Consider the following 21860-nt stretch of genomic DNA (forward strand, 5'->3'; position numbering starts at 1 on the left):
CTGCTGATTTCTCTGTAGTATAGTTGGTTTCTTTTCCTCTGTAGTACACATTATCTTATTACACCAACTGGTCAATATTGTGCAGACTGCAATCAATTAAAAATCATTTCCCACCTGAGTTGAAAAGCAGGTTTTGGTAGATCTTATTTTATCGGGCTGATGCATAATTTTACTGCTTTGGCGTATGGACTTTTTTCTTGCTGTTAGCAATGGATATAATTTTTAATACTGAATGGGACAAAAAAAAAAAGGGGGTTTTCTATGTACATTTGAGTGTTTAGAATTGGATGCTGTAATGCTCTAAGACCACAACAAGGTAAAGAGACAATGCAATGATAAACAGCCAGCATTTAGTGATTGTCATTTGGTAGCTCTTAATAGCTGCTTAGACTTCGTTGGTGCCATTAATTTCCCATGTTGTTGGGGTTTTTTTACTATGATTTGGTAAAATAGACATCAAAGTTTTACAGTAAGTCCATATAGATATCAGATCTGCAAATGACAGGTGTACGGTCACTTCTCATCTGGATGAAATAGCAAGATGGGTCTTTGCTCTTTACTCTTTTTTTTTTTGTAATCTTTCTTGGTTTTGCTCTTTAGATATAACTTTTTAAATATAGTTTTCCTTCAAGCACATCCTTGGTATTTTTATGGTTTTAAGTAATCTAAAAAGTGGTCCCTTTAACTCCTGTTTTGTTATTTTGAATAACAGAATATTATGAGAATATTCTCACTTTGAATTTCAGAAAACAAACTGATTCTAAGATTGACTTAGGAGAATGAGAAAATTGTGACAGCTCCTGAATTTTTTTGGCAAATAAGACAGTTGCACTAATTGTAGTGTTTCCTTTTTAAGTTATGATACCAGAACAAACAAAATTCCACTTGAGACATCTGCCTTCTGAAGAAAAGTTTAGTTGGTCTGAGAATTCAAGGACAGCTTCAGGTCTAACAATAAGTGGGTTGGGGGGGGGGGTGTCTGTTTGTTTTGTTTTGGGTTTTTTTGAAAGTCAAAAGAAGGAAAAATTGTATCATTATGTTTGAGTTTGCCTTTTTTAAAGCCTTGCCAGATTATTAGGTGGGGGGGGGGGGTACCACAATCTTGGGGAGCATAAACTTTGAACTTCTCTACAGTTCAGGAAGAAAGAACTCAGAGGTGATGTAGATCTCCAGAATCAAGTAAACCAGGTGGGATGGTTGTGTTTATTGAAAAGGATTCTAGGAAAATTAATAATATAGTTTGTCTTGCATTTTCAGCATTTGAACTACTTCATAGTGAATCCCTGTTCAACAGATTGATTATTTTTTAAAAAGCTAGTCCTGTTATCTTTGATGTTCCCTATTTAATAATGGGGGCTAGTTTCAAGCTACAAGGCCAGATAAATTTTAGATAATCAATTTAAAAAACTGACCACTTAGAGATGGCTGATTTTGATACAATACCTGAAAGATAAATGAAAGGGGGAAAAAGACTAAGTCTTTGAGCTTTTTTTTATAAAGTCCCAGTATTATGTCAGTTTTAATATTCTCTTCAGAGTGATTGTAGCAGACTAACAAAGGAGACTATAGTACTGAAGCATTCTCTAAAAGTTGTCAAAATCTCTCACAAACAGCAATATTTTTGTTGCTGGATGTACTGTTCGAGGGCCACTTGGAAGTATTTTGGAGAGCCCTTGAATTTTATATAATTAATGCAAGCTCAACACCTAATACTTGTTTTTCTGAGGCTGAGGTTTGATTTTATGAATCCTCGTGCTTTTGCCTTCAGTTTAACGCTGCATTAACTAACTATTAAGATGTTACACAGTCATATTTTATTGAATGTACCAACTTTAATGCCATTGGTTAGTTGCTTTAGTCTGACATAAGTCAGGAGTGTTGCCAAGAAAAGTGAGGGCCCTTCACTCCTGCCCCACCCCACCCAAACACAAACTTCTGTGCCGTGACAGACTGGGGAGTGGACTTGGGTTAACATTAACTCAGGTTATTTTTAATGCTAATTTCAATCTGGATGAGTTCCCAGTCCAGCTGACTGTTAATCCAAACACAGGTATCAGCACATGGGAGTAGGTTTGGTGGAGGAACGGGAATGAGCAGCTGGGAAAGAGGGAGGCCGGGGCTACCAGATAAGGTGCCACTTTTCATCCAGGTGCTCATGGAAGTATGGTATTGCTGTCTGCCTGTCAAATCATTAAGCTTGTCTGAGATCCTGACTGTTTACAAGTCAGATTTCAGATTGGGCCTAATTCTGTCAACCAGACGTTTGGTTACACAGGCGTTAGATTAATGCTTATTCACTGATACTGTGATTAATTCATCCTATGTGAAAAGAAAAAAGTTTCCAAGGGGAAAATAATGTTGTTTACCTACTCCTTCACATCGTTATATTCAACAGATAGCTATAGATGGTGTTGGTGAGGTCTTCAGTTGTCAAGAACTGGTCCATTTTTGGAAATAAGTATTTTGCTGTCCACATGACAGCCCAGCTTCTGTACAAAACAAAAGAACAGAAAGATCAACTGTTAATACAGAAGAATTCAGTATCTAGTCTTTCCATACATGGGTCTTTTTTTCCTGGAATTGAGATCTTCACTCTATTTCCCTGAAAAATGACACCAAATTTACCACTGTCTTGTAAGCAATGCGGGGGGGTGGGGGTTGTATATCATTTTTTCAGTACTACTGTTATTCAGGATGCGCGAGAGAATCTTGAGAGAATTTTTAGGCATAAATTTTGTTGGTGAAATGTGCATTGGGTCTGTCGTCTTTCCTCCAAGAATTGCCGCTGCCTTTCGCAGCAAAACTGCATTGTCAAGACTCCATTTCAGTACTTTCACTGATTTCAGTTTCATACTTTCATCCTTAAAAGTAGTCATTCACTGATAACTTCTTTCACAGTAGTCAGATCAGGAACTTGTTTTTCTTCAGCATGTTTTTTTTATTAAGGAAAAGTTGGTTAAAGAACCAAGAGCCCTTACCCACTATCTTATTGGAACAAAACTGTAAATTGCCAAGGCTTTGTCACTGTCAAATAATAGTAGGGTGAGGTTGTTTCTATAAAAATAGTCCATTAAAATGCATCCTAGTATGCTGAGTTAGCAAGCATGCCAATCTTAATATTATTAGAATGTCTTCACAGAAATGAAATTTAAAAATGCTCAGTTAAAAGAACCTGTATGAAGATTTGCTCAGTGCCATCTGTGCACCATTCATTTGCTGAATCGTAACGCCTGATGTTTGGTTCAAAAGGCAGCAACCATGCAGTCCTTGGAACTCGTCCTCAGCTGTCTTCCTTAAACTATTCCTGTGTTCAGTCTAATCAGAAAGTTTTTAATTTGAAAAAGCGGTTACTCAGTGTACTAAAAAGCTCTAGGCATAGATATCTTGTGGAGAGTTGCACTTCCTTGCTATTGTTAAGTTTGCACTGGAGATTAGGACAACAGAAGGAACTGAATGTGCATGAGAACTGCATTGTCTTTTGGATCTTGGTGGCCAGTGTTTAGTGGCTGAAGACTCTCTCTCTTTTTTTTTTTTTTCCTTCTCTCTCCTTCCATCCATATTCAAACCTTACTGAAGAGTTGCAACCTTGCTGTGAAGCCTGAATCTTTACTGATGGTCTTTATTAATGGGAAATCTCGAAGTCTTTCAGAGAATATTCATTGGTTTAGATAGTGAACTGGAAACATGAGGCTGGAACTGAAAGCTGGTCTGTTCATCTTCCATTAAAAGTTTTAGTAACAAGAAAATTCACTTGTGGATGCATAACATATGTATTTAAAAAAAAATTTTAAGGCCCTTAAGGCTTATTTTTGTGGACGCTATCATGACATGAGCCAGTATTAGTAGTAACAATATGTATTCAGATGTATTTGCTGTGATATTGGTGCAGATATTACTATGAACTTCAAGCTCTGCAAAATAAACTAAGTTGCTGTGGTAGAGTAACTAAATAGGACTAATACATTAGGTTTCAGTACATAATTTCATAGAAAGACATGTGTTTAGTCTTCGTCACTAGGAGTTTGTGGTGAGGGCAATTTTATGTACTTTGGGATTAAAAACTAACAGAAAAATGAGTAGAACCATACATAGAGAATGACACTGAAGTAGTAATGGACTTGCAAAAATTGTTTAGAGGACCAAAGCCAGTTCTGCGGATGACAAGGGAGTCTTGGCTGACTATTCTTAAACTAGCAGGGCTAACACATCTGCACACATGCAAATGTGATGTTGTTAGCACTGACATAGACTTCAGCCATCATGGCACTGTATTAATTTACATCTGGTTTAAAACTATATACAAATTTCTTATCCAGGTGAAATCAAACTAATTAGGACGTACGAATTGTTCACCACAGATAAAAGAAAGAAAGGTCCTGTTCCTAGTCATTCCTCCTACCACTTTCCTTATGATGATTCCAAGGCTCATTGGACTTGCTGCTTACCCAGTGCAGTGTGCTAAGCCAGCAAAAACCTAACCCATCAAAAAGTGGAGTTTTCTGTTGAGATAGCAGATAAATAAAATTTACTCAGTTAAAGGGTCTTAACAGCCACCAGAACTGTCACAAAGGAGAGATGATGGAGCTGGTGAGAGGCAGGAGGAAAAGTGAGAGCTCTTCCTAGCCTCTATCCAGTGGCAGAGAGATCAGCTTAGCTGCTCACAAAATCACAAGCTGTAGTTTCTAGACTAAATATAGTAGTGACATAAATGTGGGGTAATTACATGCTGAATACAGCTTGCACATTACTACACAGAAGTTGTAATTTGTGTAACTTTCAACTTTTGGCTTACAGTAACTTTTGGAAATTCTATTCCTTTTGTAAAGGCTGTAAAGAAATCCCTAGTAGCAAAATCAACTTGAAAAAGATGCATCTGAACCTAAGGATAGACTCCTTCAGCTTTATATATTTATTACATGCTTTTCTCATTTCTTCCTCTTTAATAAATTGTAGTTGCTTTGTGAATTGGTTGAATAGCAGATCAGCAACAGCTCCTGTATTTGACTGAACACACATACACACAGGTGTATTCGCATATATATTCTTGTTCTGTAAATAGTATGATTTTTAAGCCTGTTTTTGAAAAGTCTGTAACCAGTGACAGTAATGACCATGCAAGTTCATTAAGAGTTGCAGTCATTATGTTGAACTTAAGTAGCTGGGCCATTAGCAGGAGGAGTGAGTCAACAGTGAATTTAAATGCCCACAAAATGCTTGTGGGTGGCTTGTTGAAATGCGTTTTTATCAGTATTTTTAACAGCATTTCCATCCTGATGTTCTTCCAAAGCAAGCTGGTTACACATCTTTGAGGGAAGGATTAACTTATTAATGGAAACAGTAATCAGTGGCGTCAAAAATATGATGCCCAGTGCTTGTAAATAGTGCTGAATATTAATGACCTTTTTGGGTTTTTTTAGATTCAGCAATTGGAGGTGCTGCTGCTTCAAATTATGCAAATTCCACTTGGGGTCCTGGAGCCTCCTCCAACAGCGGCACCAACGCCAACCCAACTCACATCTGGGACAAGGTGATTGTAGACGGGTCTGACATGGAAGAGTGGCCTTGTATTGCCAGCAAAGATGCTGAGTCTTCTTCTGAAAACACCACCGATAACAACAGTGCCTCGAACCCTGGCTTGGAGAAGAACACTCTGCCAGGAAGCACCACTAGTAACAAAGGAAAAGGAAGCCAGTGCCAGTCTGGAAGCGCTGGAAATGAATGTAGTCTTGGGGCCTGGAAATCTGATCCCAAGGCTAAATCTGTTCAATCTTCCAACCCTACTGCCGAGAGTAACAATGGACTAGGAAATTGGAGAAACTTGAGTGGACAAGATAGAATTGGTCCTGGTTCTGGCTTCAGCAACTTTAACCCAAATAGCAACCCATCTGCTTGGCCGGCACTGGTTCAAGAGGGCAGTTCTAGGAAAGGGACTTTGGAATCTGATAGTGGTAGCTCCAATGCACAGATTAGCACAGTAGGTCAGACCTCTAGGGAACAGCAGTCAAAGATGGAAAATGCGGGTGTTAACTTTGTCTCTGGCAGAGAACAGGCTCAAATTCATAACACTGATGGACCAAAAAATGGAAACACTAACTCCTTGAACTTAAGTTCACCAAACCCTATGGAGAATAAGGGAATGCCCTTTGAAATGGGCTTGGGGAACCCTTCCAGGAGCACTGACACCCCTTCACAAAGCACTGGAGAAAGAAAGACTGGGAGTGTTGGGTCTTGGGGTACAGCTAGGGGGTCTTCTGGAACTGACACAGTCTCTGGACAGAGCAATTCTGGAAACCACGGGAACAATGGAAAGGATAGAGAGGACTCCTGGAAAGGAGCTTCTGTTCAAAAACCTAATGGGTCAAGAAGTGATTCTTGGGATAACAATAACCGGTCTACGGGTGGTGGGTCTTGGAACTTTGGCCCTCAGCATGCAAATGAAAGCAAATGGGGTGAAGGGAACAAATTGACATCTGGGGTCTCTCAGGGAGAATGGAAACAGCTGTCTGGGTCTGATGAACTGAAGATTGGAGAATGGAGTGGTCCAAACCAACCAAATTCTAGCACTGGAGCATGGGACAATCAAAAAGGCCACCCTCTTCCTGAAAACCAAGGCAATTCCCAGGCTCCCTGTTGGGGAAGATCTTCCAGCTCTGCGGGAAGTGAGGTTGGAGGTCAAAGCACTGGAAGCAACCACAAAGCAGGAAGCAGTGACAGTCACAATTCTGGACGCCGATCATATAGGCCTACGCATCCTGATTGCCAGGCAGTCTTGCAGACTCTGCTGAGCAGGACTGATTTGGACCCCCGAGTGCTTTCAAACACTGGCTGGGGCCAAACTCAAATTAAGCAAGATACCGTATGGGATATTGAAGAGATGCCACGGCCCGAGGGGAAGTCTGATAAAGGAACTGAGGGGTGGGAGAGCTCTGCCACACAGACAAAGAACTCAGGGGGCTGGGGCGATGTACCCAGCCAAAGCAATCAAATCAAGTCTGGATGGGGTGAGCTCTCAACCCCAACAGAGTGGAAGGACCCCAAAAATACTGGAGGATGGAATGACTATAAGAACCCCAATTCTTCTAATTGGGGAGGGGGAAGACCAGAAGAAAAATCATCTTCCTCTTGGAATGACAGCTCTAGTAAGGAACAGGGGTGGGGTGGACGGCAACCTAATCAAGGATGGTCTTCTGGAAAGAACGGTTGGGGAGAGGAAGTTGACCAAACAAAAAACAGTAACTGGGAAAGTGCAGGAAACAAGCCGGTGTCTGGCTGGGGTGAAGGCGGGCAAAATGAGATTGGAACTTGGGGTAATGGTGCAAATGCAAGTGCTGCTTCAAAGGGTGGATGGGATGATTGTAAAAGAACTTCAACATGGAATGAGACGGGTCGACAGCCCAACTCCTGGAACAAGCAGCAGCAACAGCACCAGCAGCAACAGCAGGAGGCTTCTGGCTCCTGGGGTCCACCGCCACAAACTCCAAGTAATGGGCGACCTCCAAACCCAAACTGGAACAGCGGACCACAGCCAGCTGCCCCCAAAGATGAGGAGCCTAGTGGCTGGGAAGAACCATCTCCACAGTCAATCAGTCGAAAAATGGATATTGATGATGGCACTTCAGCATGGGGAGATCCTAGTAGTTATAACTACAAGAATGTGAACCTGTGGGACAAGAACTCACAAGGAGGACAGGCCCCACGGGAACAGAGCCTGCCTACTCCAATGACTAGCAAATCACAAGCATCAGGTACCAGTCTCCTTCCTTTCTTCAGCAAACTCCTATTTATGCAAATAACCTTTATGCATAAGGGATGCACATGCAGCTTCCAGTTCCTTAATAGTTCTGTTTCATAAAGAAAATCCAATTTCTTATTTGAATAAATGGTTCTGTATTGAAGTGTCTGTAAAATATGAACCAGTCAGTCCTCTGCCTATTGTGCCTCAGTAACTCGCACTGCTCAGCTTGCCAGTAAGAGAAAATGTTCATTAGCTGACAAATCTGCATATTCAGTCCGAGCTCTGAAAGGATAGGCTGAATTCTCACAGATTTTTATATTCGACGACTAGCGAAGCTAAGGGGAAAATTCTTTACTAATTTTTAGTCAACAAATTCTTGCTCTGAAATGAGCTCATTTAACACTTGAAATTGAATGAGTCAGATCTAGTTTATTAGCCCAATTTGGCTCTGCTGTAGTATAGAGAATACTTAGCAAAATACTTTCTCTTTTGATATAAGGACAAGAAAAACTCATATACCCTGGAAATAAAGGTGTCATTATGTAATCTCTCTTCTGACTCAGACATACTTTAAAGAATACCATTTCATTTTAATACATACTTTAAATATGTTCTTGTTCTTTCTTCAGTTTATGAAAACCCAGAATAGTCTGGTACTTGTAACTAGTCACAAAAGTTCACCAAATAGGATAGCATTAGATGTGGGCTTCATGCTTAACCCAAAAAAAGAAACTTATTAATTATAGCGTCCTCTGCCTTTTCATCCCTAGAGTTCACTGCCCACTTTGTGTGATGTGGACAGCTGTCAATTCTGTTTAGCCCATGCTGTTGAGAACCTGAAGTCCTCAACAGAAAGAGAGTGAAGTGATAGTTTAATGACATGGTGCCTCATGGCAGTGAACAGTTCATTTTGGAAATGGTCTGTAATGAAAACTCTTTCTCCTTTGTGCAGTCTGGAGCAAAAGCACTCCACCTGCTCCAGATAATGGTACGTCCGCCTGGGGTGAGCCAAATGAAACCAGTCCCGGGTGGGGTGAAGTAGATGATACAGGAGCATCGACAACAGGCTGGGGGAATGCACCTGCCAACGCCCCGAATGCCATGAAATCTAGTGAGTATAGGCCAGATACCAGTTTCTTTGCAATGGTCCTGGAGATTTTTAGTATTTGGCTTTTTAATATAAGTCACTCATGGAGGAATTGTTATCTGAGGCCTAGAAGCAACTTTGAATGTCATGTAAGATTTTGATGAATGAGCAATTAACTGCTTACAAATGATAGGAACCTTGTTTTTAAGGTAATGGAGGTGTTCTTAGTAAGCAGTTAAATGGACAGCTCTGGTTCTAACAAGTGTTGAAACAGAGCATTTAAGTGAGGAAATGTTTCTTTTTCTCAAAACCTTTTTCTTCTCTGGCTGCACACCTCTTAGAATATAAATTTGTTATGTGATAAATCATCTTTTCTGATGACATCAGAAAAAGGAATGCACAATTTATAGACAAATTCCACACTGTAGGCCATTACATAGTAATCTGTGCTTTGTTTGTTGGTAATGAAACTTGACTTTGAAAGCTATAGCAAAATAGTCAGACCTTTTTGTCATACAAGTGTGAAAAATTGTAACTCTTAAGAAGATAGGAACTTTCTTGTGTGTGTTTGAACCTAAATGGCTGAATATTTTCCAGATATTACCTGACTATAGCTGTATTCTCCATGAATGAGATCCCATTGAACTTTTTCAAAAATTTACTTCAAAGTTAGAATGTTATTGTGTTCAGTTTCATTTTTGTGGAAATCCTTCCTGCTGATATCAGCTACTTGTAGAATTTCTATTTCCTTGTATTTAAGGAAAATGTAACAAACAAAACCAGTTGCCTGCTAGTACAACATAGCAATGTCAAAGCCAATTAACTCTTGGATATGAAGTTTCTGCTAGGAAATATTGATCATGCACAGCTGTTGGTGAACTTGACTGATAACACTGTAAAACTGTTTCCAGTTATAAGTTACTTTTGCAACATTTAATTGCTTGGGCTGAAATGTTCTATACAGATCATATGCTGTTGTCTGATGATCATGCACACATGCATGTACACAGTTGTGATTAAATAATTTGTCTATATAAGAAACAAAACTGGGGAAAATGCATTGCTTACTTAGTGTTAACATCATAGCTACTCTTTTTGGATGGCTCTAGCGCTTTTTGTGCCTTCCACACAATCTTGACATTTTTCAGGATGGTATACTTTTTTCTAGATTTATATATATATATTTTTGTCTATAAAAAGCCACATAGATATGACCAAAATAAGAGCCTCTGAAATAATAATGATCCATTGCAAATTGTAAAGATTTGCTAATGCTTAAGATGGTCTTTGAAGGAATTCTACACATTATCACTTGACTGTCCTAACCAGTCTGCATGTGTGATGTAACCAAAGAGCTGCAGAATCTGCTTTGTCCCCTGATGGCATGTGTGTACTGTTCTGTACATAAGCTGTCTTCAGCTCCAGAGGAGCAAAATAGAGGTTTCCTTTTAATGGCTGCTTCAGGTTGGGATGCAGTAAGTCCCCAGTGTTAAGAGCTGGGAATCTCATTCTCCTGTGACTGCTCTCTCAACTCCTTTCTACCTGGCACCCAGAAAGCACATTATTCAGTGGAGTAAGGGGAGTTGGTAGAAGAAGAAACTGGGACAAAGAGCCTGCAAAGGCATAATATAGGGCTGAAAGTAAGGAGAAGGAACAGAGAGTAGCACTAGTTGGAAAAGAAGACAAAGCTTGAGAGGCGAAGAAGGGAAGTTAGAGATGAGGCAAGACAAAAAAATTTGAACAAGTAGAAAAGATTCTGCAAGGTTATTTTCTGTATGTATTAAGACGAGGTAGCACAGGTGAGAAATCCTGAGGCCAAACCAAAAGCATCGAGCCTAGAATGAGAGGTCATCAGGACTGGGAATGTCCTTGGTGTACTTGGTGTCCTTGGAGTACTGGACTGGATAAAAGGAGCTAGAGGTAGTGAAACGTGAGGCAGGATGAAGACTGCCAAGCATGGGAAAGAGCTCAGTTGCACTTTTTAGAGTGTGTTCTGTTCATAGCTTTGGAAAGGGGAAGTCAAGATGAGAATCCTGCTGTTAATGCTGGTGAAAGCCGTTGGCATAATATCCTGTCCCTCTGTAACGCTGGCAAACGCAGATGCAAAATAATTGTCATTATTTGTAATTCTTGTCAGTTCAAGTGGTAGGAGTCTGTGCAGTTGATGTGAAGGTTTCGGCTCAACCGAAGCCATGCAAGTTTCAGTATGACACTACCTTACTGAATCTATTCTGGGTTTGTTTGGGTTTTTTTAATTGCAACAAATTTTATTTAAAAATTAGGTTGTAAAACTATACAGTCAAAAGTCACTGCATGATTAATTTTCCCCCCCCCCCCCAAAGTTCTGTGATGACTTTCAATTGAAAGGAAAATGTTTTTCCCCAGGACCTAAAACATTCCAAGCACAAAATGAACAGTGCTTACCAAAACCCATCTACCTCTCCTGATATTGCTGTGCATCTTTATTCAAATCCTGCTCTTTTTTTTTTTTCGTGGTTCACCCTCCCCCATGGTGGTATTACTGCTATTGTATAGCTAATTGTCCCACAAAAAAATTACTAACTTTTTATCGTTCTTGTGAGAGTGATAGGCATTATCCCTGTTTTGCATCTGATGAATTGAGACGTGCAAATTTTGAGGTAATAAGTATATTTTAATTTTGAAATCCCAATCCAGAGTAATCAGGAGATGATTTTTGTGTGTGTGTGTGTGTGTGTTTAACTTGTGTAACTGTAAAAAGTGTAGCTCTTTCTGGCTTAGTGCTGGACATTCAGAAAATGAGCATAGGTCAGTGCCCACCTGCTCAAAAAATGGATTTACACAACTTACAGCACTGCATAGAAATTCTGTGGCAGAAGCAGGAATAAACTCAGTTCTCTGACAGCATTATTTTGTCTTTAACTTGAAAGCATCCTTTGCTTACTCTAGCTATTCATGCTTATTCACTTGCCCAACATCTGCATAAGATGAAGCAGGAATGTTACAGACAAGCCTTCTTGACACCACTGTTCAAATTCATGCTTAAGAATCTCAGATGTGAGAGATGTCCTGCAGAAAAATATTGTGTGGTCATGTAATTAAACCAGGATCATAATACTATATTTAAACACTGTGGCCGGAAATAAATTAAAGCTGCATGGACTACCCTATATATGACATTTCCAGATTAAGCTCTTGGCTCTGCAGCTGCAATCTTTAAACGTAGCCTTTTTTTGTCCAAGTAGTATAATTAAAGGGTCAAGAGGTAGATATTTGTGCTTGGGCCTGTACGTTTCCTAAACAGCCCTGAGTTTTGGTACACAATTGAATATCTTTTTAAAAGTTATATTTCCTGTAAAACAGCTGAGTTGTTGTTTATGATGAATTTTAAAGTATCTCTTAAACTGCTATGAAATGCTTTCAGCATGACAAAGGTACAGTTCCTCCTGCTAGAATAATTACGTTTCCTGACTTTCTTTATATTCCATTTTTCTGCCTAGAGTGTGCTAATATCCTTATCCCCAGTTTCCACATTCAGACCCCAGACTACTTACAGTTTAGTTAGGAGAAAGGTGGTAGTGTTGGAAGTACATTTTAAAGGACATAAACATTTGGAGCAGAAATGTGCAGCATGAGGAGTTATAGCAAGAAGAACAGTTTGACGGTGGACAAAATGGGTGTTTGGGCACATGTTGACTTGTCGGTAGAGGTCAAAATTCAAGTTGCCTGACAGCTGGCATTAGAGAGTAACAGCAAGAGGAGAAGCCAACAAGGAAACAAAATCCTTAGTCTGAATTTATGTGATGAAATGGTTGTAGCTTTCTGGTAATGGTATCTGTGTTTAAACAGCAATGCTAATATACCTTTCTAGTAATGTGGCTGAGACCAGAAGTTGAGGGGGGTTTTGCACATTAAACTACTTCTGGTGTTACATGCAGTGGAGCACAGTGTCAGTTCCTTTCTTCCAGAATCTGCCCAGTTGTAAATCCCAAAAGATTTTGTTTTTATAATTTCATGGAAGAGTTCAATATTAGATAAAGATAATAAAGCACTGCATAATGTTTCTGTTAAAACATCATTTCAACACTTTCTTATCTCTAAGAAATAAATGAGTTCTTAAAGTAGTTTCATCTAGTGTCATTAAATTAGTGTCACTCTAAAAGTAGTGTTACCAACTATTCTTGCAAGTCAGCAGCATTAGTAATTTCCAGAGAGAAGTGTGAAGAGGGGTCGGGGGAACAGTCATTTGTGTTGGATTTCTGTATGTGTGATGGAAGTATTAAGGTTTTGAAGGAAGAGAAAAAAATCATTGATAAGCCACCTGAACCAGAATCCTCAGCACCCTTGTTTTTCAAGTATCTTTAGAGTCTTTCTATCCACACTAGAAGTGAATAGGTTGCCTTTTAAAGAAATCCAAGTGTAGTTGTATCTGTTTAAGAGAAGAGGTCCCTGTGGCTAATATGTCTTTAAGGACAATATGGCCTTACGTTGCTTAAAAATTATTTCCAAATACAGCATGCTAATGTGCCACCAAATCTCTTGGATTTTGGGATGCATATGGAAGTTTTCACAGCTGTTAGAAAGGCGACACTTTTTTTGGAACCCCTTTAGGGTGCTGAGGGTCTAAACTAATCTTGCAATAAAACATCAAAATAACCTGTATGGTATTGTGGACTGCGGACTGCTTTTGAGCTTTTTTTTCCCTTTTCCTAAAGGTTCTAAATCTATGCAAGATGGCTGGGGAGAGAGTGATGGGCCAGTGACAGGAACACGTCATTCCAGCTGGGAAGAGGAGGAGGAGGGAGGAGTCTGGAACACAGCAGGCTCTCAGGGAAGCAGTTCCTCCCACAACTCAACAAGCTGGGGGCAAGGAGGAAAGAAAACACAAATTAAGGTAAAACACTCGAATGATTCATAACTACTGTGTTGTCTGAAAGCAATATGACTGATATGTTAGAGCATTATAATAATTCTTGTTTTAAACAGTGTTATAGAGCTCCGCTCTAAAGGTGCCTGTTGAAGTGTTGTGGAAAATGTATGGTTTCTGGATTTGTTTTAATGTATTACGCCTATTGTGACTAATAAATCTGCCAGTAGGTGACAGATTCTTTTGACATGTAGGCTGCAGAGCCATTACTGAATGAAACTGAGCAATAAGTATCCCAGGACTATTGCTTCTCTCTTGCTGACACGTCTTTCAGCCTTAGGCTGCTGCTATTATCCTTGCACAGCCTGCTGAAGTTCTGATTTCACAGTCCCTTTTGGCAAACATACTCTTTATTTTTACTGTCTGCTGGATTTGGGTCTAACTTTCATGTTTGTTATTGTTGACCTTTGGCCTCAAACAGGAGCAGGAGCTTGGCAACAGTCCTGAATGAACTGCTCTGTAGAGCTTGTTCACATTGAAGTTCTCTAGTATGGTAACATTTGATATTATATAAATATTACAAAGACTGTGCTTTGGCTACTCCTAATCAGATACACAGGACAAACTCAGAAGGCAAGTGCAGAGCAGTTTCCAAGGACACGGAAGTAGTGTTGTGACACGGTATGGAGTTTTACAGTTCCTGTCTTGCAAAAATGATTCTTACGAACTTTTTTCTCATTTAGGGCTTTGTTTTATCCACAGAAGCAATTGTCTGAATAATTTTCCTATCAGATCTTTTCTGTTGAAATGCTTTCAGTTTTGTTTTTGAACACTTGTAAATCACGGTAAGGCCAAATTGAGAGCCAAGTCAGCACAGTGCAAGTTTAAAAGAAAGCACTTTAAAGGGAAGAAAGCTAAGGAGACACTTCTGTATGTGATAGGTTGAAGAATGTATTAAACTGTAACAGGAAAAAAATGGTGTGCACAAAGCTTTCCAAGTTTCAACCTTCTGCATAACACACATTCATCCATTTTGGTATACCTAACAATGAACAATCGTATGAGAAAGTTGTATGTGGTAAATGTTTCCAACCATGCAAAACCAAAGTAATTTGTTCAGGAAATTAATTTCTGTGATACTTGTATTTTCAGCTGATACTTTTACATTCCAGGGCCAGAATAGAATTTGAAAAAAAGGAAAAATGTTTAGAAAATATTTTTGTCTCTTTTTTTTCTTTAGTGCTCATTGAAAGGAGGAAATAGCGATTCATGGATGAACCCTTTATCCAAACAGTTTTCAAATATGGGATTGCTAGTAAGTTAATTATTTTTAATATAAAATCCAGCTTTGTAGAAAGGAGTAGGTTTTTAAATAAGTCTAAAGATCAGCCACTTCACAGTGTGTAACTGTTGTACAACTTATCTCTATTTGCTTTGTTGGTACATGAATTGTAATACCTAAAGTAGTTGGCTCTTCAGAACTCCCTTGTTGGTTAGAAAGGTTTCTCAAAAAACAAGATCTACTTTGATTTTAAAGTTACGATGCAAGCAGTTGCACTTTTTTTTTTTTTTGCTTGCCTTCCCCCTCCCCCCCCCCCCCACCCTCTTTCTTTTCTTAAAGTGCTGGTTAGAGCACTCAAGGTGGAGGCCTCTTCTCCTGGCTGCCCTGCAGATGTCTGTGACTTGTCCAAGGCTCTTCACGTTTCTGGGTCTGTCAGCTATCAGTAAAGGAGAGTTATAGCCCTGTATCCTGTCTGCTTATATTTTAAATGGTGTGCCACGGGGTCTTTTTTAGAAAAAACAGGGCCCGTTATTAATTGGCGCTTCAGGATTTATTGGTAAGCTGAATAAATAAGTGACACATCATTGAGAGGGGGAAAAGAGAGCTGCAAGGAAATCCCTTAAAAATATTTATGTATAAAAATGAGAATTTCTGAAATGCCCTGAAAACTGCATTTTTCAAAATGTTACAGCAGCCTTAATCCTGTGAAGCAGGAGTTAGTTGTATGTAATGCAGGCTAGCAGAAAATAATAATTCAGAAGTTCTGTAAAGAGGCCTAAAGCCAGACAAACTGTCGCAGACATGGCTAGGATTAGTTTGTAGTCACTGTTGGCTGCCTGGCTCAAGTTCAGTCTACTAGACCATGGATGCTTCTGAAAGCTATGGGAACACCCTGTCCTAGACTGCCAACTGAAAAATAACTTGGCAGCATGTTTCAAGATTTGATGAATTGACAGGTCATGAGGATGAGCTGTCATTTTGGCCGCTATTTTCAGTGTTTTGTCCCTTGACCACTGGAACATGAGGACAGAGGTTCACTTCACAGAGCAGCTGTCTGCCCGTCTTTCTCTGTCTGTTGCATGAGTTCACGTGTCTGGTTGCATTTCAGTAGATTTGCCACACAATTAGGGTGAGGTACATCCAGGGTGACATCAGGATTCTATTTAATTTAGTTTAGAATGAGACTTTCATTGACATAAGCATGTCCTTCCCTTATTCTACATTTAGCCTTCAAGGGCTGCTTTCTGAAACACTCTTCAGCATTGCACAGAAGTCAGAAGTGAATCTTTTTTTTTTTTTTCTTTCAGAGTCAAACTGAGGACATTCCAGGCAGTAAGATGGACTTGTCTGTAGGTGCGTGTAATTTAATTTAAATGCATTTGACATATGAGACCATGTATGGAGCATTCATTGTAGATGGCATACTCTGCTCTGGAAGGGCTTGGTCCTTATTTTTTTGGCACTACTCGTAAAAGTAGGATAGCATCCAGCATCTTTGCTGCAGGCTTTGAGTAGCTATGCAGCCGATGCTGGCATAGGAGACTGGGCTGTATACCTGGGTAAAGGGGAAATACTGGGGAAGGAACATCCTGTGAGACTGTTTGAACCCATGTAGTTTGTATCCATTGTTTGTGTTTCAAGGAAATGAGGGTCCCTTTTCACATGGTGGGAGGAGGAAGACTGTTTTAGCTCTCGCTGGTAGGACATCCTAATTACTGCAGCTCCCTGGAGGTGAAGTGAGGGAAAAGAGTATCTTCTGTTGCTGACTTTTCGACTGCTTGCCTCAGCCTATTATGAGTTACTGCTCAGTAGGACTACAGTCTTCACTCTTGATAGCCTCACCACAAACAGTACAGGGCTTAAGTGGGGTGGGCTGTGTGGAAAGTATGCATCCAACATCATATGCATCTACAGTTTGGTGTGTTGTATCATCCTGTCTTTGTAGCAATTTTGGTATTATTTCACTGCCTGTTTCTTTTGCATCGAAACATCAGCTAGTGGTGGTAGAGAAAGACTTGCTTCTAAGAGCTGTTTTTTCAGCTTTCAAATAAATGCCACCTTCTGTTTTATGTTCTTACAGGTGTCAGGGCAGTCATCTAGTCAGAGGTGCTGCCTCCACCTCAGAAAGTAAACTTGTGGTAGATAGTGCTTTCTTAAAGTGTCCTCTTGTCCTAGTGATACAATGTTCACATCTAGTGTACTCTTGTGTAACAGGAAAAGGCAGTATCTTGGACTGCTCCAAGAATTTGCTCTCAGAGAATACTAGTGCTCTAACAAGATGTCGTCTTCTCATTATTTCTTATGATAGTGTGGGATACATCCTAGCTGAGTGTTTGTTTTGGTTTTTTTTTCTACGTATCTTGTCCAGACATGAGACCCTTATTAACTGACATTCTTCCTGATTCCAGTGCAGGTAAAAAAGGAGGAGGAAGAGTTCTTCTATATTCTGTCTCAATAAATCAGTTTGCCCATAACAAGTTATATAGTTGCCACCTGGTTTCAGACCAATTGCTGTTGCAGCTAAACCAGCTAAAACAAAGCTCCAGGCAGACCAAGACAAGTTCAGACAAAGGAAGCACCATATATCTCACTCTTGAGGCTTTGCTCATTCAGTTCAAAACCTGTAGCCTGCTGTTAACAATGGTGATAGTGTATTTACTGGGCTAGAAGTCTAGAGGTGTTAACCTCTGTATCCATCCATCCATCTTAAACCACAGATCTCTCAAGGTTCAGTTTTGTTTACATATGTGTCAGAAGAAGTTGTCTGCTTGATTTTTGTATTGGTGAGATGTTCTAAGGCTCTTCCGCTGATGCTCAGCAGATCTCATAGGGAATCTAGTGGCTTTGATATATTCTTGTTCTCCTGAATTGAAGTGTTTCAGGAAAAAGTTGTCCCAACCATTGATGCTGACTGGGAAAGTTACTTTTCTGTGATAGGAACAGGCAAGGAGACTGGATTCTCTGCGGCAGTGATATGCCGTGGTAAGGATGCCATGAGTATCAGCCCAATTCAGCATAAAGCTATCAAATTAACTTTTCCCATTTCAGTTTGATCTGGAGAGGTCTCAGTCTTCTCAGTCGGGTAGAAGTCAATTTTTTATACATACCTGGTACATTTTCCTTTGCCTGGGCTTTTTTTCAGGGAAAGGAATGACAGCTACTACAAATACTCCTGAAAAATCAGTGCTCTTTTCTGCAGCTTCTTGCTCATTTATAGCTAGAGGGTTTTGGGGCTATCTTGTAGAGAGTGTCTAGTTAGATTAAACTCTTACAAGTAGGAATTTATGAAGACAAATCCAGTTGCTTGAGGTCTTCTGGGTGTACTTCTGTGTAGTTGTGTAACCTGACCATTTTGCCAGTTGTTTTGATATTTTGAGTTGGGCCTCCCCCAAGTTAGTTTAAAAAAAAAAAAAAAAAAAGGAGAGAGAGATGGTGCTCTCCTGTTTCTACATGGCTAGTGAAGAGAAAGGAAGATGTTCTCAAGGGGTACTTCTCATCAGAAGTTTCTGAAAATCTGCAGTACAGGTACCTGGTTCACTTGAGTTTTAGCTTTTAAGTCTAAATATTCACAGGTTTGTTGTGGAAAACTTCAAATTACTGGTAAAAAACTTTTATCTCATGATTGTCCTTCAGTGTGCAGTTAGCTTAATTGAAATAAGTTCAGTTTTGTGTGTGCATGTAAGTGGAAGTATATGTAGGTAATGTGTCTGCCTTTACTTTCACTATCATTGAGACAGTTATTTTAAGACAAAAGGCATGTCCCTGCCTCAAATGTGCTTGGTGTGTGCACCCTTTACATGGTGAACAAGTTAGCTATTTTGGTCACTTTGTTTTGTTTTGGAATTTGAAATCCTCATGTTAAACAATTATACTTTTTTATTTTTGAAAAGTCCTGTTGCTATAGTTCATTCAGATGCTGAATGACCTTGAGATCATTGTTCAGTTTTCCAAAGAGAGACCTTTCATATAATGTTCTTTGAGAAGCAGCTTTATGTGTAGGTCTGTTATGTTGCCACTTGTGTTTAGAGACACTGAAGAGTGCGTATTTTCTTGAGCTGTATTATGAAAATGGAACCTACACTGCAGGAACTTCTGGTAGCATTGAAAAAATTAGATGGTACAAGTTCATATCGTGCAAATGCAAGTAACATGAATATTAGTAGTTTTTGATTTGAACAGTAGATTTTAGGGACTACAGGAAGCAGTTGTTCTAAAATAGTTGTGCTGTAATTGCCATTTCTGTGCCATTCTGCTTCTGCCATACCTCTTACGTGGCTTTTCTAGTACTGTTAACCAAATCGTTCCAATATTGTGCTCTAAAAAAAGAGTCAATGGCAAGAAATCTACTCAGTGTTGTGTCCCTCTTTTGCTGTATCGCACTTAAGCTATAGAAGTTCACTTTTCCCAAACTTATTTTCTTCCTCTAAAATAGTTAAGGATACCAACAAGAGATGTTAAAACTTGCCTTTCTATAGTACAACATAGTTTTGGGGAAGGTATCAGAATTTTTGGATCTCTCCACCTTGGCCTCATACAGCCTCTCTAGAATTTAGACTCTGTTCATGTCATGTTTCTGTAAAGATCTTTTAGATGGAGGTAAATCTTCTTTTTGGGTGTTCAGTTCTCATCTGCCTTCAGATACTGGTACTAGTAAGAATATAACAAATGAAGAGGATGGTAGTTTGGATTATGCTGACTATAGCTCTCTCAGTTCTTTATCTCTGAATTAAGCTTTTGGATCCTTTAGAACTTTCTGCTCTCAAGGGCTTAAGGCTGCCAGACCTTCTGGAGAAAGATGGCTGACACTCAGAAAAACCTATGAAATGGTGCAGAAAGGTTATGTGAATTGTTTTGATATGTTTCACTTCTGTTCTTCTATCCCCATTAACAGAGACATCCTTGATTCTAAAATAGAAATGGTTATTATAAGCTTTATTGCAATTAAAAAGTGTAAGATCTTCCTAAGGCTTTCCTGTTATTTCTCTACTTACCGTTTGTGGTCTTGTTGCTCTTGGCTGCCGCTTATGAAAGCCATAAGGTGTTTGCTAAGCCTATATCTACTTCTAAACCCCCAAAGTTGTATTTACTTATGAAGTAGGTTCTTCAACTGGTTTCCTGTCAGGATTGCAACATACCAGGCTTTGTTGACCAAATAACTCCAGTGCGATATTTTCCCAATTCACAGATAAATACACTGATCTCTGACTTAAATCTGTTTTTAGAGGCCATGCAAATCAAAGAAGACTTTGGCTTTGGTATGCACAGAGCATCTTGGTTCCAATCATCATGCATCCTAAAACAGGTCCAGTTGGCGATAAGTAATTCTTACTGTGTTGGTCTCAATCTTTTTGTTCGAAAACATTCATGGTGCTTTTATTGCAAGGTTCTGGAATGACAGTTTTATTTCCTGACCACAAGGAGAAAACGGATCAATAGCATGCCTGAAAAAGGTCTACTTCCTCTTTTCTATCAAATCCTTTTAACCTCTAGCTTGTTCTACTATAAAAATAAGATACAACTTTTTTTTTCCACTGAAAACTCTCCTAATATATAAGTCCTGAGGCATAAAGCCTGATAAAACAGTAAGTAGTCTGTCAGGACCACTTCATGTTTTACATCTATTCCCTATCACTATTTGACAACCACCTTTGGTTTTTAATGTATTAGCTGCAACTTCTGCAAATGACTGAATTCTCAAAGTCATCCATAAAGACTGTGAAATTCATTTCCAAATTCTGTTGATTCAAGTGCAATTCATACTGCTGCCTATTATAGACTCATTACAAAGTCATAATCTGATTTAGCATTCAGATGCAACACCTCAATTTCTAAGCTCATATGCTTGATGTAACTTTATGGCAAAGGTACAAGAAAACAATACCTTTAACATGTCTTAGTTTTGTGGCCAGACGGAAAACGTTTTAAGTGTTCTTGTTTATTTTGCCTTTTTTGTGGTGGTCTTCATGGTTGTTAATAGTGGGGGGAAATAAAAACAAGAACTGATCGTCTTCTCTTACGAAGATAATTGCTCTTTTAATGTGTTCTACTTTTCTGCAGGTAGAGGATTTGAGTTTTCATACTTATTCATGCACAAATGTTTTTGTCTACTGCAGAGGGTAGAATCCAAACTTTTGGGGTTTTAACAGACTCCTTGTATTATGTAAGATAAAGCTAGTCTTCACACCACCTTCATTATTTGAGCCTTTTTTAGCAAGTCCAGAAGACATTTGCACAATGGTTTTCAGAGTTGCTTCAGAATTTTCTGTGAATGGAATAAAAGAATGCTATCATCTCTCTTTGCAAAAAGCCCTGTTTTATTGAAGTATAAGCAGCTGCCTCAGCTCTAAGTGGTATATCTGTGCTTGAAGCCTCTAAAGGTAGTATTTAAAGCTTCACGTATAATTTAGCAAGCCATTTTACAAGGCATCATTCAGCAGTGTCTGAGGAGTCAATTGGATCATTGGGATAACTGAAGAAAGAAAAGGATATTTCTGCTGCTTAGTCATCTTGTGTTGTCACTGACCCAGTTTCATATGAAATGGTGATGCAGTTTTGTCTCCCTTTCACTTTCTTTTCAAGTAACTAAAAGACAGGACTGTCTGTCTAGAATTAAAGTGGACAGGCCTTTTGGTAGTTCATTGCTGGCATTGTGTGTAGTGGTTCAATGTAGATATTGCAGTGTGTAGTAGTTGGATGTAGGACTGAGACCTGCAGGATATTTTGTGTGACTGCTTTTGCAGAGCCAGTTCTAGCTTGTTAGAATGGGATGAGCACATCCAGGTCAGTATGACTCCAGTCAGTTACAAGCCAAGATATGTAGGTGATTTGTCAATGTTTTTGTGATAAATGGTTTTGAAGGCATCTGAGAGGATGATGCTGGATCAACTTCCAAAGATGTGCCAGCAAGAAA

General features: G+C 39.3%; 1 protein-coding gene across 16 annotated transcripts in view; it reads left to right on the plus strand.

The window, feature by feature from the left end:
- TNRC6B (trinucleotide repeat containing adaptor 6B) overlaps nucleotides 1–21860 on the plus strand; it is a 139331-nt gene that overhangs the window by 96859 nt on the left and 20612 nt on the right. For 14 of the 16 annotated variants that reach the window (XM_067310180.1, XM_067310208.1, XM_067310259.1 and 11 more), the window contains 5 exons: nucleotides 5418–7745; nucleotides 8688–8846; nucleotides 13517–13695; nucleotides 14909–14983; nucleotides 16258–16303. In XM_067310180.1, coding sequence (XP_067166281.1) covers nucleotides 5418–7745; nucleotides 8688–8846; nucleotides 13517–13695; nucleotides 14909–14983; nucleotides 16258–16303 — 2787 coding nt within the window. The remainder of the gene's footprint in view (nucleotides 1–5417; nucleotides 7746–8687; nucleotides 8847–13516; nucleotides 13696–14908; nucleotides 14984–16257; nucleotides 16304–21860) is intronic. The other 2 variants (XM_067310253.1, XM_067310286.1) reach the window with 1 other exon arrangement.

Source organism: Apteryx mantelli, chromosome 1, assembly GCF_036417845.1.
Source record: "Apteryx mantelli isolate bAptMan1 chromosome 1, bAptMan1.hap1, whole genome shotgun sequence".
Taxonomy (NCBI): Eukaryota; Metazoa; Chordata; class Aves; order Apterygiformes; family Apterygidae; genus Apteryx; species Apteryx mantelli.